We start from the raw sequence: 19,411 nt of genomic DNA, 5'->3' as shown, positions 1-19,411 counted from the left end.
TTTTCACTTGTCTCTAAAGCACCTTCCAGACTGAAAACAACAGAGAGATACAATTTGCTATCTCAACTGCCAGAGTAAAATGTTGCTATTGTTTTGTTGATGTTATCATATTTAAGCAAATGGCTTCCAAATGTCTCTTTCTCATCTTTTTTCTTGCTCCATTGCAAAGCTCTAACTATACTAAAAGTATTTGAATAGATAGTATCAAAAAATGTACAGTCCTTTTGAAATTACATACTTATTTTGCTTAGCTGTAGCCACACTATGATACATATTTAAATCAAAAATATATTTTCAACAACTCATTATATAATTCTCAAAATCTCAATTTCATTAGGCAATATTGGTCACTCTAACTAGGCTATCATAACTTTACTGGCATAAATTAATTTAAATAATCTCACTTTTATAATTCACAGGTTTGTATCATTCAGCTCCAATAAATTTAGAAAATTATTAAATATAATTTCTAATAATATCTCTGAGTCTTTTTGTAGTCTAGTCAATCTGTCTAACTCATCTGGTTCCTAATAAGCTTTAGTTTCTTTTCTCAAACCGCTAAGATAAATCCTATTGCCATTTCTTTCATATGGTATTTTTCTTTCAATACTTACACTTTTAATGTTACCCCTCATTTTTTTAATATATATATTTTATTGATTTATTACAAAGAGGAAGGGAGAGGGATAGAGAGTTAGAAACATCTATGAGAGAGAAATATCGATCAGCTGCCTCCTGCACACCCCCTACTGGGGATGTGCCCTCAACCAAGGTACATGCCCTTGACCGGAATCGAACCTGGGACCCTTGAGTCTGCAGGCCAATGTTCTATCCACTGAGCCAAACCAGTTAGGGCATTACCCCTCATTTTAATCCCAATTTTTTCAGTTCTTCTAGTCTAGAGCAATTATATAATTGTGTCTTTATTGAAGCCTTTTATAACAAACTAGAGGCCCGGTGCACAAATATGTACACGGGTGGGGTCCCTCGGTCTGGCTGGCGATTGGGGCCGATTGGAGCTGACAGGTTGTGGGAGGTTGCCTGTGGGAGTGCACTGACCACCACAGGCCAGCTTCTGCCTTGAGTGTCTGCCCCCTGGTGGTCAGTGTGCGTCATAGCGACCAGTCTAGTGGTCATTTGGTCGCTTAGGCTTTTATATATATAGATACTGAGACACAAATATAGTTTGAAAATTACACATAACCCTTCATAAACATCTTGTCCAAATTGCTTGTTCTTTGGCACTGTAGTCTACATAATTGTTTCACTCAGTTACATAAATATAAAGTGCTATATCTTACAGATGCTGCAGCATCTAATGGTGGTCCATATATTCATTACATGGTCAATAACTATTTATTTTACTCTCCTGCATCCTTTCTGTCTTCTTTTGTTAACAGCATCCAGAATTTGCTTTGGATAATGCTTCCTCCTCCATTCTCATTCTAAGTGGTTTGGGTAGGGCCAACCAATCCCTGAGATATGGATAAACACATTAGCTCTCTCTGGCCAATGAGGACACTTTATCCTCTTTGCTCAGTGTTTATGCACAGTAAATGTCTCTCAAAGCCAATGAAATCTGTGCCCAGGAATGTTACTGTTACTTATCTGATATAATAAAGAGGTAATATGCAAATTGACTGTCGCTCCCTCACACAAGATGGCTGCCACAAGATGGCCGGCAGGGGAGGGTAGTGTGGGCAATCAGGCCAGCAGGGGAGGGAGAGCAGTTGGAGGGACCAGGCCTTCAGGGGAGGTTGGACAGTTAGGGGTTACCAGGCCAGCAGGGGAGGGCAGTTGGGGGTGACCAGGCTGGCAGGAGAGGGCAGTTGGGGGCGACTGAGCCAGCAGGGGAGGGCATTTGGGGGCAATCAGGTCGGCAGGGGAGGGAAGTTGGGGGTGATCAGGCTGGCAGGAGAGTAGTTAGGCATCGATCAGGCTGACAGGGGAATGGTTAAGGGGTGATCAGGCTGGCAGACAGAAGCTGGGGCAATCAGGCAGGCAGGCGAGCATTAGGGAGCCAGCAGTCTCGGATTGTGAGAAGGATGTTCAACTGCCCATGGGATCGGGCCTAAACCAGCAGTTGGATATCCCCTGAGGGGTCCCAGATTGGAGAGGGTGCAGGCTGGGCTGAGGGACAACCTCCTCTTCCCCCCAGTGCGTGAATTTCATGCACCAGGCCTCTAGTTAGAAAATAAGGTGTTCATTTTGTATTTTTTGCTAGAATTTTAATGTTTGTACTCTATAGGAATGTTCTTGTTGAGCATGATACCAACACAAATGAAATAATGGGATTAAAATAGAATCCCTACTCTTGGACTAATATTTTAAATGCTGCTATACTTAACCTTTTGCACTCAGATGTCGAGTGTGACTCGACACAGTTAGCATCGGTAGCAGGAATGGAGAAAAAAGCAAGTGAGTGCAAAGGGTTAAAGTTAGGTAAGCTCATTATTTCAGTCATGGAAAAATTATATTTTTCTTTTATTTCTCATTTGTCTAAGATTCCTATCACTTCCAATCAAATAGTCCCAACTAAATTAGAAAAAGATACGTTTGTCTAGATCAGTGGTCGGCAAACTCATTAGTCAACAGAGCCAAATATCAACAGTACAACGATTGAAATTTCTTTTGAGAGCCAAATTTTTTAAACTTAAACTTCTTCTAACGCCACTTCTTCAAAATAGACTCGCCCAGGCCATGGTATTTTGTGGAAGAGCCACACTCAAGGGGCCAAAGAGCGCATGTGGCTTGCGAGCCGCAGTTTGCAGACCACGGGTCTAGATAGACACTCCTTAAGATACCTAAGAAACATAATTATGTTCTATAAGAAATTTATTTAGTCATTATCGTAGTTTCAGCTCAGTAACATAAGGATGCCTTTGGTGACTTGGAATTAAAATTAATAGTAGTCTACTACAAAAAGGAAGGCGTTTACAAAAGTGACACTAGGTTGGTTTTGATGGACTGCTTTAATTGTGAACAAACTGTATGCTACTTTAGATTAGAAAGAGACATCAAGACAATTTTCTGTTTGTCACATTGCTTAGTGGTTGATCATGGTGATTAGGAAATAAAAACATGAAAAAGGTTAAAATCAGAGAGCTACAGAAACACAGTAGTCTTTAAAAAGGCTGTCAATAATCTCCCACTTTCGGTATTCTTACCCTTGAGTATTCCTCTCCCCTTTCAGAAGGGGCAGAGAGCTACTTGTTTCTTAAGGATAGAAATTGGTGAAGTAGACGTGACCTCACCTCAGTGATTACATAACATAAGATTTTAACGTGCAACTTCATTTTTGCTAGTAGACTCCATCTCCTTAGCTGGATTTATGAAGTAAGTGAACATATGGAATTGTCTGCATGACAATATACTGAAGATGATGTCTGACCAATGGTCAGTGAGGAACGGAGGCCCTCAGTCCTACATCCCACAAGTAACGGAATCCAATCAACAACCACGTGAGCTTGGACATGGACCTCTCCCTACCTAGTCAAGTCAGAGATGAGACCCTAGCCCTGGCCCTAATCTTGATTCAAAACTATGTGAGTCTATGGAACAGAGAGCACAGGAGGTGAACAATTGTTGAGCTACAGAAACTTCAAGATGATATATGTATTGTTTTAACTTATTAAGTTTGTGTTAATATTGTTATGATGCAATTATATAGCTGATATATATGGCTTGACTATTAAGAGCAATGAATTGTTAACTTATGACAGATCAAGTTACATACAATTTGTTTATATAAGGAAAAAATGTTAGTCATATTTTGCAATAATTTTCATAAACCAAATTAATTACTTCTAGTGGAATTAAGCACTGCTTAAATTATTTACTTGTCTGTCTTGTTTACTGCATGAAATAAAAGCTAAATCTTATACTTTCCACAATTAATTTGTTGATCCTTATAAAGTACAGAAATATAAAGTCAGCAGCGAATGTATCTTAAGCTTTAACATTAGAAAAGTGCCATCTTTTAATTAAAACTTAAAATATATATTTTTGTGTATTTTTGTACAATATGGATAGAAATGATTAATACTGGACAAAGTAACTAGTATAATTTAAGAAGGATTTTAAATGCAATGCATACTAGTAAAAGCATTTAATATTCTATTTGTTACTAATGTTTAAAACAGATTTACTTCTAGACAAAATATCTCCTTATTAACCTTTGTCTTAATTGTTCCAACACACTTCTTTCTACCAGAATCAAAACATATCATAAAAATGCAATTTTCTCCAGGCTAGAATTAAGTGAACCTCTATGATAATGAGCACTAAATTATGAAATTTCTATTTATTGCCAGACAGGACACATTTTATTTTATGCCCTGTAAAGTACAAGTTACATGATTGGGATAAATTACATCTTTCCTTTGGAGTCAGATATAATTTCAATACAAAATGAAGCAATTGGTGTAAATCAAGACTCTTAAAATCAGATGACAGAGAGGATAGAAAGATAACAAAATTGAATAAAATGAGCTGAGCGTAAATTAACAGGAAAGGGGGTGAAGGTAAAGAATTGGTCACATTGCATGCTCTATTTAATAAGAGTAACTACTATGCAACAGTGTAAGTTCACTGTGATTTTAAAGTGGAAAAGTAAATTCAAAATTTTATGTGAATTCGATAAACTTTTACATTTTGGCAACCAACCAAAGTTTATATTTTAAAGCATCATCTATGGGCTGATAGTTTATGTTTTTTTAGAGTAAACTATCTGAAAGGTGGTTTCTGGTTCAGTCATTCTGAGCCTGATATAATCTGATTTCTCATTCCCTCTTTTATTTCTGTTAAGTGTAATAGCAACCTATTGATTAATTTCAGAAGCAAAGAATAATAGCCAAATAAAGAATTCCTCAAAGATATTTTTTCAAAACAAAATTTCTCCTGCTTTAATTGATATAGTTGCAATTCATCTATTTTATATAAATAATGCATCATTTACCCTCTTCCAATTAACTTTTTACCTAATTCAAAACAAATAGTTGCTGAGTGTCTGAAATTCAAGAATTCTACTTTTTGAAGCTAGATTTACTGCTGATATAACTAAGAAAAAGCACCCTTACAGTAAGAGAGGCACTTAACATGGATAAGGCACTGCTTCGCTGATGAAGTTAGAGTCAAGAGATCACCTGGAATCCCGTTGTCTAGAAAAAGACTGCTAAGAGCATGCTCAAGGAAACTAACATTCCTTAACAGAGGTGGACTTTGAACACTGGAGAGACAGATGGTTCCTTATTTTATTTATTTTAATTTTTAAAATTTATTGGGCTGACACTGGTTAAAATTATATAGGTTTCAAGTGTACAATTCTATGATACATCTGCATATTGCATTGTGTGTTTACCACACAAAGTCAAATCTCCTTCCATCACCATATATTTGTCACCCTTTACCCTTTACTATCGCCCTATCCCCTTTCCTTTGGTAATCATCATGCTGTTGTATATGTGAGTTTTTGTTTGTTTGTCTTGTTTATTCATTTGTTGCTTCCAGTTTTATATACCACATATGAGTCAAATCATATGGTTCTTGACTTTTTCCATTCAACTTATTTCACTTAGCATAATATTCTCAAGATTCATCCATGTCTCAAATGGAGTATTTCATCATTTTTTTTAATGGCTGAGTAGTATTCCACTGTATATAAGTATCACATCTTCCTTAGCCAATCATCTACTGAAGGACACCTCAGTTATTTGAAAAATGCCTTCAGGAAGGTCCTTCAGCAGAGGTTCTTTCACAAGGTTTGACCTGAGTTGGGTTTCATGCCCATGTTCCTGACATATTCCTGGTGACACCACTAGCTCCCATTATTCCCCCAAGGACAACACTTTGGGCTTTATTGGCCATTTTAAACAAAATTCACAGATTTTGACTGAAATCTTAAAATCACCTAAATGAACTCTTAAATAGAGACTGAATAATAATTTAATTAAATAACCTTAGTTATGATTAATATCAAATTTAAATTTTATTAGTTTATGATTTTACTATTTGCAGTTCCTTCACCCCCCCCAATTTTATATGTAAAACAGATGCTTTTTTTAAATTAATAAACTTTATTTTTTAGAGTAGTTATAGGTTTTCAGAAAAATCGAGAAGAAAGTATAGAGTTCCATATGCATCCCTGGTTTTCCCTATTATTAATGTTTTGCATTAGTGTGGTCCCTTTGTTACAATTGATAAACCAATATCAGCACATTATTAACTGAAGTCCACAGTTTACATCAGGCGTCATTTTTTTTTCTGTTACACAGTACTATACCTTGGACACATGCATATCCTATCTAATAAAAGAGTAATATGCAAATTGACTGTCACTCCAACACACAAGATGGCTGCCACAAGATGGCCAGCAGGGGAGGGCATTTGGGAGGGACCAGGCCTGCAAGGGAGGGCAGTTGGTGGTGATCAAGCCTGCAGGGGAGGGCAGTTAGGGGTGACCAGGCCGGCAGGGGAGGGAAGTTGGGGGCAAACAGGCTGGCAGGGGAGCAGTTAGACATTAATCAGGCTGGCAGGGGAGTGGTTAGGGGGTGATCAGGCTGGCAGGCAGAAGCAGTTAGGGGCAATCAGGAAGGCGGCCAGGCGAGCAGTTGGGAGCCAGCAGTCCTGGATTGTGAGAGGGATGTCTGACTGCCCGACCAGGATCGGGCCTAAACGGGCAGTCAGACATCCCTCAAGGCGTCCCAGATTGGAGAGGGTGCAGGCTGGGCTGAGGGACACCCACCCCCCGTACATGAATTTTGTGCACCAGGCCTCTAGTATCATATATCCACCATTACAGTATCATACAGAGTAGTTTTAATGACCAAAAGTATCTCCTGTTCTTCACATATTCATTTTTTCCCTCCCCCTGAACCTGCCACCACTGATCTTTTTACTGTCTGTATACTTTTGTATTTTCCAGAATATAATATAATTTAAATCATACAATCTGTAGACTTTTTGGACTGGATTCTTTGCAATATATATTTAACTTCCTCCTTGTCTTTTATAGGTTGGAACTTTTATTGCTGAATCATATAACTTTGTAAGGATCTACCATAAACAGCTGTATTTAGTCAGAAGAAAATTGATCAAAATGACTCCAAATCTCTTGTTTAGAAATAAATCTTTGCAGATAAAAGTGCAACCCAGTAAAGTTAACTGATACAGAATTTATATGCAAAATACTTAGAACATAATTTTCTTAGGGATGTATAAACTAATTCATGGATAACTGTTTAACATTTCAAATTAAGTCTTTTTTTGAAAATGTAGACGACAATAAATCTCTGTCAATTAAATACTTTTTAACATCTTTGCCATTTGAAAAATGACTATACTAAAATAACAGAATTTTAGTTTCCAAATGGTTAGACCCAGTTTTTACAGTATAAATATAGATGAAACAATTATTCTACAATTTAAAATCTACTTTCATTGTTGGGTTTAAGAAGTAACAATAATAGTAAATGTTATATGTATCACATAAAACTCCTAATTATTTTAAATGCCATGCAGTTTAGGATACAAAAGTGTTTGTGAATAGATGCTATAAAATTACACTGGGATTCAATCTGGCTCTATTGCTTTCTTTCTACTGAGTAACAAATCTAATTTATATTGACATGTTTGGCTTCAATATATTTGCAAATCAGTACCAATTAAGAAACTGTTTTTATACCTTCTATGGGTGAATTTAATGAAAATGGGAAGGAAAAAACACACCCACTGGAACTCCTATTATTTGTAGCTTTGAAATAATTTTATTTAACCAAGAATAACAGTTTTAAAAACACATAGATCAGAAGAGAGATACCAGCTCTCCCAGAAATCTTCAGATGGATTGTAGATAAGAATTTTAAATTGATAATGAGCAAATGGTTACACACTGTTTTTTTACAACTTTTTTAAAGTGTGCTTACTATTAGGAGTTTTAGTAACTCCAAATAGTCTTTGCTTCTATTCAGATCCATGAAATGTCCTCTTCTTGAATACAAGAAATCTGTGGCCCTTAGTCATACACCTTTCCAGTTCAAAATACTATTTGACAGCTAAATCTGCAATCTAGGATGTGTATGCTTGTTTGTTTCATTTATTGTTCTTAATAGAGTTTATCTAATCTATCTTATTCATTGGCTTTCAACTTTAAAACTATAGAATTAGCTGAAGAACTTATCTAAAATTTCAGATTTCTTTTGGATAATGCTTATAAGATTCTGACCTGATAGGTCCATGGGGTCAGAGTGAGGAATATCATTTGTAAAATGTCACTCTTTCAATAGTTAAAGAGGCAAAATCTATTATCTTTAAGGCAAGATTTGAATAGTGCCATAAAATGGCAGGAGAGTTTAATTTCAGGTAAAATCATCTCTCATAGTAGAAAATAAATCTAAATTAAAATAGAAAACAATTTTAGCAAACAAGTGATAGTCTCTGCATGTGGGTTTATTTTATATTATAGTAATAGTTTACATATAGCTTTTTAAAAAATTCTTTGAAATCAAGAGCAATAGCTCTTTTCTCAAAATCCTGAAGTTCAAACTTGTGTGTAGTTTATGATGGCAACATTCCTCAATGTAGGGTAATTTTAATTCTCTTGTATAATGAAATGTAAACTGGAATTGCTCATTCACCATTCCTTTGGCCATTTTTATAAAATTGTTTTCATTTTGCAAAGTATGTAAAAATAGATTTCTGGAATTTAAATTATGCTTTTTCTCTGTTTTTGCATATTTTTTCAGAAAAGTAGTTAAGTAATTGTCTTTAATAAATTTTTTATAAACTGTGTCAGATACTGCATTTCCCATTCAAAATCAATATTCACATTTAGACTGTATGATCTATTTCAGACGTATTGACCTTTCCATGATATTTACCTTTAAAACTGATGACAAGTGAATCTCAGTGTGTATAAGTCTTAGTCCATCATCCTGAGATGAAGGGCAAATGTCATTCTTCCAAATGATAACTCGACGATGAGAGTTACTTTATTCTAAGGTAATATTAAGTGTTTGAATTACTGTTAGAATTTTGATATTTCTGTCTGGATTAAATAAAAAAATACATAAAATGTAATTTCTGACTATGACAGTATAACTATTTTCCAAAAGATCCAAGTAGGTAATTGCCGGGAAACCCCTTATCAGATATGAACAGGTGGTGGCAATTGAGAGTGTGCCTCATAGCCTCCAGCCATTGGAAGCACGTGGACCCAGGTCCAGTTGCTGTGCCGTAAAGTCTATTGCTGTGTTTCTATAAAGGTCATGCTACCTAGGGGCTGCTTACAGATAATGACCGAGAAGAGAACTGCTAAGGCAGGTCCTTCCTCGGAGACACAGCACTTCCTGACATCTCCCTATGCAATGAGGATTGACTGATCATTGTGCAGAACCTTACTTGAATGACAGAGTAGTCACTTAAAGACACAGTAGGCTAGGATGTTTCTATACACTCCTCTCGCCCTCTTTTTCACTCGGTGTCAGAATGCATGTGGTTTGAAGGGTCTCTTAGCCTTATCCTGCTTCCCCCTCATTTCTCTCACAGCAGTCTTTCACCAAATAAAATATTTGCTTGTTAAAATCTCCCTTGGCCTGGCCTGCACCCTCTCATGATGTGTAATTGTTAGAGGGCAGAACTGAACTAACACAAAGCATTAATGGGGTTATAGTTAAAAAATACTATTAGCACTTTGAAATATTTAAATTAAATTTAAAATATTCATAAACACTTATAAAAAGATGAATAAAAATGTAAAAATATTAATCTATAACTTTACTATATATTAAAATAAATATGAATATATATTAATATATTAAAATGAAGATGAATACACTGAATAGATTAAATACATATCAATTTATATGGAGATAAAAAAGAAAATCTTGAGGGTTATAGTAAACCATTATTTAAATATTATAACAATGGAGAAGAGTTTGCCATGTGTTCTGGGATATAGTTTAAAATATCCCAGAGAAACTGTAATTAACATTTCTTTTAGATATAAGCTACTACATGGTTACCATCCCTCTTTTGTTCACATTAATGGTAGACACTACAAATTCTCTTTACCAATAAGCCCAATCCTTGCCAAGATACCTTTTAATGATTAATAGGAAAACACTGTCACATCTGTCTTAACCAAAGAGTTCAGCTCAGTTTCAATTGAAGGGTGGCAGAATATATAACCCTAAAATATGACTGTAATTTAGTACATGCCAGCCCAAAATATGCCGGTTTGTACATTAAGTATTTTGAGCTGTAGGCACTCTAAAACCAGAATATTCAGGGAGAGGTTCTCTCTGAGCTCCCCTTCTCTACCTAAAAACAGATCCTCCGAAAGTAACCCAACTGCCATAGATACTCTCCCTAAGAGTTTTCATCAAGTAGAAAAGATTGGCTCTTATCACAGGAGACGAGCGAAAAGTAGACATCATACTCAGACAAACTTTGTCATAAACTTTATCACACCTCCCATCTATTCCTTAAGGACCCATTCATCTTTCCAGAAAATTATTATTCCCTAAGAGAATTATATCCCTCCTTCCCTTTCCCCATTAAGATGTTATTTAGTCCTGAATTTTAAAGCTACCTCTATGAATTACTCATTTTTTCCTAGGTACCTCCCATGTGTGCATAAGGTATACATGATAATAAACTTGTTTGTTTTTTTTTTTCTCTATTATTATTATTATTTTTTTATCACAGGGGTCTCACCTAAGAACTCAAGAGTATAGGGAACATTATATTTCCTTCCCTATACAGTCATGCTACTTAAAAAAGGAATGAATGCTAAAATTGATGAGGACTCTGAGAAAAATGCATAAAAATAAAAGATCCTATATAATAAAAGCCTAATATGCTAAGTGTTTGGTCGTCCTGTCATTCATTCAACCAATCAAAGTGTAATATGCTATTATATGCTAAGGCTGCTCATATGCTCGCTATGACGTGTACTGACCACCAGGGGGCAGACGCTCCAACCGGTAGATTAGTTTGCTGCTGGGGTCCAGCTGATTGGGACTGAGCGAGTTATGCTGGACACGCACTGGCGCCCTCCCGTGGTCCCGCCCCGGCCCCGATCATACACCGGTGGGTTCCCTTGGCCTGGCCTGTACCCTCTTGCAATCTGGGCTAAGGGAACCTCCTCTCCCCCCCCCCCCCCCCCCCACACCCCACTCACCGAGTACAGGAATTTTGCACCAGGCCTCTAGTTAAATATAATAATAATCTCAACATAAGAATTTTCCAGCATTCACAGTTATCCAAAGATTAAGTAGCACATTTCATACAAATGTAAGTTTTTAAAAAGAGCTTAGTAAACTTTGTAACAAGGATATTAGAGAAATCAAGTATTAAATTATGTTGAGTAAATGATCTGTATGGTCTATTTCATTCATTATATGATATGACTTTAAGAACTGAATTTTTATGAGTAAGATTAACCTATTTTACTCTGCTTCCAATGAAAACCACTTTATTGTGTCCATATATGCATATAAGTTCCCCTGGTTAGCCTCCATTTAACCCAATTAAATGACTCAAGTAAAGACTGGATTGAAGAGGTCATGGAATTAATACAATGAGTCTGTTTCAGCTATGACAACTGCTCTAGGGACCAAAGAGAACCAAGTGCATACTTATCTGAGGAATTATTGTAAATTGGGCCATGATAAAAGTAAATCAGTAAGGGCAAATTGCTTTCTCATTTGAGTGTCCTCCTACTCTGAAAAATTGAATAAAGCAAACAATTCCAGTTCACAGGATTTGATGAAAGACAGAATCAAATCTTTTCCCAACATGTATAAAATAAATTATAAATGTATAAAATATTATAAATTATAAACAACATAAATAATGTTAGAAATTTCTACTCTTGACAAGCCAAATTATTTCACTTAATATAGGGTGGTCTTTGAAAAATCCTTGAATAATTTTACAAACTGCATTTCTTTTTTTTAAAATAACCACTAGCAGAGAGTAAGGAACTTTTTAAATATGAAAAGAAAACAGAGACATAACAATTAAGTGAAGTGATGGTTTGGTTTTTTTGTAGTATTGCTACTTTTACATTGCTCAGCTAACCTAATTATCTGTCATCAAAAACTGAGCTGGCAAGCGAATACATTCTTCCTCCAGCAAATATTAAAGTATATTTGCTATGAGGTTTATTATTTGTTGGTTGCTACTGTTCTTTGATCATTTTAGAAAAGATGACAGGTCTGTTGCTATATTCCAGCAACCAAGCAATTATCAGTAGCTCAACATTAACTGTTTTTCATTTTATAAAAAGAATAATGGATTTTGTTTTTATGTCTAGGTGAAACTGGTACATTGGAAAATGTTTTCTAAATAGTAAATGCCACCTCTCAGATCTTTTTGATGGTTTCCACAAAGCTAGCTTATAGCTCGAAACTCTCATTTACATTCTGCCATTATGTTTTCTCTTCCCTTTCTTTTTCTTTTATGATGAAGACAATGAACTTCTCTGGAAAATGGAGAAAGTAATTAATTGTAATCAAATAATCAAACATTAGTTTAAAGTCTAGAAAGGTTTAGTTTGAAATATGTGATATTAATACTTGACACATAAAAAACACTCTAAAAATTTAAAACATACCAAAATGTCCATTTGATATTTGCTTCATATTCAAAGGAAAGAAGTATTAATTCTCTTATTATTTTAAAAAGATTGTATCCTCTTTCCCTAACATATTTTAACAGTAAAAAAAAAAAAAAGTGTTTCTTTACTATTATACCATTAGTTCTTGGGTCTGATATTGTGTATTCTTAATAAAAACTGACTCATTTTAGAATGACTGCAGCAACTAAAATCTATAACTTATCTAAAATTACACACTTACTGCCACTTCACCAGCATCACTTTCTCTTTTCCTCAGGAATAGAGGTAGAATTGGACAGAGCTGCCTCACAAGGAACAGCACTCCTCTGCTGTTTCATGAAGTGCCTAGATTTTCAGGATAAAAAGTGAGCTGGTATACAATTTGCAACTCCCACCTCACTTGATTCAGAAAATCTCTGGCTGTGAACTTCTGCCTCTTTTCCCTTCCCGTGGACTGAAATGACAATGATTGGAGGTATGTTGAAACGTGCCAAAGGTGGAAGAGCCTAAATTTGCCTGGGTCCCTGAATGACTGCATGGAAGACTATCACCAACCTGAAACACTCATTTAAGACTGTCCTGTGAGCCAAAAGCATGTTTTTGTTTGTTTTGTTCTCTAAGCCATTAAAATGTAGGCCTTTATTTTTACAGCAGCCTAACCTTCCCTAACCATTTTATTCAGAGATTTAAAGACTTAATGACTGGCTAATTCAAAAAAATAAGATAATTGTGTCAAAGGAGGAGGTCAGGTTAAGAATTCAGTTCAAAGTTCTAAAAGAAAGGAATACTTTATCTTTAGAACCTCTCTTTAACACCTACTCATTTGGTGAAATCTAATTTTTCCTGGGGCATTGAAAAAGTCAATACTGTAATGCAGACATTCCTGAGATGCAAAAACCAAACCCTATCTCACAATGCTATGCAACTTGAATTATTGCTTTCCATGTTTAACCCAGAAGCATGCTCCTCCCCAAACCTTACAAAGGATAAACATCTTGCATTAAAACTTTGTGTCCTGCCAAATTTGATGACATAAAACAGAAGTTTTTCCACCAGAAGCAATTCTAGAGGGGAGGTAAAATTTTACCTCTATCCTCGGGATTTTTTGGCTAGACCTAAGTATTAAACTGACATAAGACCAATTAACAGGAGAAAGCAGATATATTTATGAGAATTTTATATGACATGGGAGTCCCCATAATGAAATGAAAACCCAAAGAAATGACAGAACCTACATGCTTTTATATTAAGGTGAACAAAGAGAGGCTATTGTGGCAAAGTAACTACACTATGTAGAGAGGCTAAAGGGATTTAAGAGTGATTTTGAACAAGGCCTGTTTATATAGAATTCTCTTAGCTTTGACTCCGCATTAGATGATGTTTTTTTTCTCTCCTGGTGTAGGAAGGGCATCTTTCACATGGGAGTTTTAAACCTTCTGTTTTCAAAGTGAGAAGAGGAGATTAGAATGCCCTTCGTGCATCTGTGATTTTTTAAGTGCTTTTAGCTCAAAATAATCCTTGTGCCAAAATGGCACAATTAGGGGTGGCGTAGTCTGCCATCCATCAATTCCTACACAAGGGATCATCTTGATAATCAGGTATTAATAACACTGGCATCTCTGGAAGTTATGTGCATCCAGCTGAAGCATTAAATGGATTTGAAAACAATAAGAGGGAAGGATACATATGGGATTTCCAGCAACCGTTCTATATTTTTTTCCCATTTAGAAAGGAGACTGTGTTGGCCATCACAGCAGTCTGAAATGGTGTAGATATTTTGCCAAAGCTAGTAGCTGAACATATAAAAAGAAAATATCGTACAAGAATAAAAATATTCTACCATGAATACTGTTTTAAAATGACAAACTGGAAATTACTGCAATATAAATGAGAAAAGTTTCTAAAAAGATTAATCAATTATTCAATTAGTTGTTTCATACTAATAAAATATTGACCAACTATATTAGTTTAAATGGTTCTAGCTAACATGATAGGTAAGCCCTTATGTTTCTTGCTTACATAATAATTCACTGAGGGCATCCCTAGTTAGGGAGCTCTCCACCAAGCTGTGATTCAGAGGCCGAAGCTCCTTTTACATCATGTTTCTACTACTGCCAATGTATGTCTCTCAAGGTTTCCTGGGGATTTTCCCATTTCATCCATCCAACAGGGGAAAAGGTTAAATCAGGCCAAAAAATTGTAAGTCCCTAATGTTCCTCATTTTATTGGCCAGGACTCAAAGTCACCTGGCTCCATATAGCAAGGGAAGCTAGGAAATATGGTCTAGCTGTATGCCTAGGAAGAATAAGAAAAGATTTAGGAGGTATCCAGTAACTCTCTGCACTGTACTTCTCCAAAAATCCTTAACAACACCATAATTAGTAAATGATAAAGACATGATTGATAAAGAAAAATAATCATCAACCTTATGTTTTTTAATAGTTCATTCCACGTTTTAGATAAAATTATGCCTACATAAACACTTAAATTCAATTCTTTGCATTTATTCAGAAAGTAGTATACTCTGCCAATATGTATTTATTTATTTTTTTAGAATATAATATATATATATAGATATATATATATATATATATTGATTTCAGAAAGGAAGGGAGAAGGAAAGAGAGACAGAAACATCAATGATGCGAAAAAAATCATTTATTGGCTGCCTCCTGCACGCTTCCTACTGGGGATCAAACCCATTACCTGGCATGTGCCCTTGTCCAGAATTGAACCCAGGACCCTTCAGTCTGCAGGCTGATGGTCTACCCTGCTGAGCCAAACTGGCTAGGGCTGCCAATATTTAATATGACGTTTTATTATCCCAATTTCTGGGTGTCTGATAGAAAACAAAACAAGTACTCAAGGACGACTGAATCTATTACAGCAATTATATTGATACTTTTGTAGGATTCTTTTCATAAACTGCAGGATGAAACAAGACTGCCAAATTACCTCTATGTATCAGAACGACAAATGACCTAGGATAGTCAGGGCACTATCTATAATTATTAGATATGTTCTTATAGAAGGTAAAAAATTCTTCCACATGTGATCATGTGACTGCTCTTAATTTTAGCACCAATAATTGGCTAGCTGCTTCTTCTATAAGTTAAAAACTTTATTAATAGAATCTATTTGCAAAGAAGGTAAGAAATGGTAAATTATTCATTGAAAAATTCTTTTTAAATGGTGGAGTTAAATGAAGACGATTTGCAAAAGAAAGCTAAATTTGGCCATAATACCACAATGCTTTAGCTAGAAAAGTGAAGGAGCAAGGCATACTTCTATTAGTAAGCAAATGAGCTCCAAATGAAAGCCTGGAGATAAGGAACGCCATTTTTTGAGTTTATTTAAAGGGAAACTGTTAGGCACTACACCACTTTTCTCTTGGGGCTTCCAAGGAATACATAGATTTGGGATGAAAAGTTTTGGAGAACCAAGAGAGACTTTTATTGGGCTGAAACTGTGAGGGATTTTTGGACCCACCTCAAACAGTAAGAACATTTTTTTGTGTGAGCATCTACTACATAATTTAGTGAGAAATAAGAGTTTACATTAATTTGGTTCTTGAGAAGACCAAAACGTACACATTCAAGTACATTCTCCAAGAGCAGAAAACTGTATGTTCCACATCAAAAAATTAGAGGTTACCATGTCAGCACAAAAGGAAGGAATTTGGTAATAATAGACACAATGGAGAAAATGACCTTAAACATAGATTGATAAAAAATTAATACTATTTTAAATATGCTTTACATCTCAATGGTTTACATATGTGTTACATACATTTTTTCTGGTAATTATATTAGATAATTTAATTTAGTATTTGAATATTGTATGGGCAGCTTTTAACAAAAGAAGAAAACTACTTGGTTGAGTGTGGTAAATATTCCCAGATGCCGTGGTCGGCAAACTGTGGCTCACGAGCCACATGCGGCTCTTTGGCCCCTTGAGTGTGGATCTTCCACAAAATATCACGGCCTGGGCGAGTCTATTTTGAAGAACTGGCATTAGAAGAAGTTTAAGTTTAAAAAATTTGTCTCTCAAGAGAAATTTCAATTGTTGTACTGTTGATATTTGGCTCTGTTGACTAATGAGTTTGCCAACCACTGCCCAGATGGATCACTTACCTCCTCCTTCAGTATCTTAGCCCCTCATCTAGCTTGATATTTTTAAGTAGTTCTTAGAAATTACCAGAGCAATAAAGCCTAAATTCTAGAATATGATAAAGTGTTCTCTCATATGGTATTTTCTTCTAATTTGTTTCTAGATAGAATAACCTACTAAAATATTCTGGAATTCAATACATCTCCCACAGCCCTCATTTATACTTTTGTATATGCTGAGTCTTTGGAGTGCAACATCTTTCCACATTTTTATTGAGTGACTTATCTCTACTTTCCTTCAAGATACAGCTCAACACTATGTTGATCATGTTCACTCACAGTTACTAGTGTGTCTCCAACATGCTTCCTTAACTGTGAGCTTCTATTATTGTATTTCCATAATTTATTATATTTTTCACATAGTTCTTTATTTCCACCCATGGTTGAAAACCTCTGGAATGTAATGACTGGCTGCCTTTTAATGATATGGCCAGAATAAGTAAGTAGTAAATATGCAGTATATAGTGGGTCTCTTTCAAATGTCTGTGAGAAAACTATCTCCTGTGGGTTCTAACATACTAAGAAAAGTAGGTTAATGTTTTAACTTGGAGATAAAAATAAAACAATGAAGAAGGGGCTATTGCGAGGGAATTCGATTTGGATCAGGCCCCGAGAGTGAGGTCTTTATCTTGGGATTAGTGTCCTGACAAGAGACAGCAGAGCACTTGCTTGCTTTCTCCCACTTCCCCCCCTAGTGAGCCCAAGTGAGAAGGCTGCCATCTGTAAGCCAGGAAGAGAGTCCTCACCAGAATCTGACCGTGCTGGCACCCTGATCTCAGACTTCCAGTCTCCAAAACTGTGAGAAAATAAAGGTCTACTGTTTAAGACACCCAGTTCATGATATTTTATCTTGGCAGCCTGACTGACTAACATAGTGTACAGACTAACCCTGCAGCTATAGATAGGTAATAAACATTATACACATACACACACAATACTCTCTCTGTGTGTGTCTCTTTTTCTCTTTCACTGATTTTTGGGGAAATATCATTTCTGAAACATGCCCAAATTGGGTAATATAGTGTGTCTGTCAATAGTAAGGAACTAAATGGCTGCTTCTTACCACTGAGACCATTAGTCAGTTATATTACAAACCCCCCAAACACAATGCTGTATTTTTCAAAGCTTGCTTTAGTTATTGAGAAAGGATCCATTCTTCATCAAAGCATTAGTAAAACTCATATTATTTCAGTAAACTGTTATTTTATCTATATTAACTTTTAAAATAAATATAATGTTATGTTAATTTAGAGAAGCTTAGACTAGAATTGGGAGATCACTTCATTGACAACCTCATATATCACATCAATTTTTAGAGGCCAAAACAAAGCAAAGCCCTTTATTAATTACAAAACCCAGTAGGAATCATACCTGTATTCCTCTTGTGTGAAACGTGGGATTTCTCCGGGATGTAAGACAAGGATTTTCACTACGGCACTGCTGGACATCACAGGCTCACCATCATCAAACGCAATAACCACCAACTTAAAAAGTAATAAAATTCACGTTAAAGTTATTAACAAAATACATTCTCATTTTTCCATATGTGCTTTTAATCACTGGCCTGACTGATTCTAGGAGGCGGAACACTGAATACCAGGTAGCAGGCAATGTACTAATGTATGCTACATGTATTATTTAATCTGCACAAAATCCTGCCAGGTAGATGTTATTATTTTAATTTGTGAGATGATATAACTCAAATAAATTGAGTTACTAACTCTATGATAAATAAAACTACATAAAAGTAAAACAGTTATGTTATAACATATCTCCCAATGATAAACTCTTTCTTATAATTTCACTGGTGCCTACAGTGAAAACATGTCTTTCTAGGCACTAACACATTTAAAAAGTGTTAAATTCAGTCATATCAATAGCAAAAAACTAATTAGCTTGCATATATAAGGAAATTAATTTTCCAAAGAGAATTAATTGTCTGCAAGATTATAGGCCAGAAATACTTACTCTGGAGGATAAAATTGGAAATGTTTATTCTTTAACATACTTTGAAATACACTCACTTAAAAACAATTACAACATATAAAACCAAGTTTACAGCAGAAAGTGTTCAAATAATGCAAACTAAAAAAAGCTTTAGTCTTAAGTGTAATAGCTGTATAAGATTATTACTAAAATAACTTTTATGATTTACCATTTTCTTTGATAACCTATATCTAGAAGAATTTTAGTGTTTATTATAAGAAAGGCTAAACATATTCAAAATTATGTTTCTCCAGAATATAATTTTGAAAGCTACAGATTACTAACCTAAATTTATTCAAACTAGATCATCAAACCATAACCAAGCATCATCTGAGAGCCATGATTTACCTTTAGATTTCAATCTTACAAAGAAAATAATTATTACAAATACTGATAAAATTATGTGAGACATAATATTTATTGATAGTTGCAATGTTAACTGATGAGTATTTGATTGAAAAAAATGGAAACTATTATGAGAATAATCAAAATGTGTTGGATGCCTTTACTTAGATTAGGGTTTAGACTGGTATTTTGAATTATATCAGGTAATACTGGGGTGGGCATTATGTTTTCTATGCATAAGGGCTGTAAATCTTTTAAGTCAAGCAAACAACTCAGGCACAGAGCTGTTTGG

The 19,411-nt window shown here is 35.2% G+C and overlaps 1 protein-coding gene across 15 annotated transcripts in view; it reads right to left on the bottom strand.

Moving 5' to 3' along the window:
• Positions 1 to 19,411, bottom strand: part of PCDH15 (protocadherin related 15) — a 590,647-nt gene that overhangs the window by 118,348 nt on the left and 452,888 nt on the right. For all 15 annotated transcript variants that reach the window (XM_054728735.1, XM_054728734.1, XM_054728732.1 and 12 more), the window contains one exon: positions 18,160 to 18,272. In XM_054728735.1, the coding sequence (XP_054584710.1) occupies positions 18,160 to 18,272 (113 nt within the window). The remainder of the gene's footprint in view (positions 1 to 18,159; positions 18,273 to 19,411) is intronic.

This window comes from Eptesicus fuscus, chromosome 17 (genome assembly GCF_027574615.1).
Source record: "Eptesicus fuscus isolate TK198812 chromosome 17, DD_ASM_mEF_20220401, whole genome shotgun sequence".
Classification (NCBI taxonomy): Eukaryota; Metazoa; Chordata; class Mammalia; order Chiroptera; family Vespertilionidae; genus Eptesicus; species Eptesicus fuscus.
Note: the sequence above shows the minus strand (reverse complement) of the source record. Positions and strands in the feature narration are given on the sequence as shown.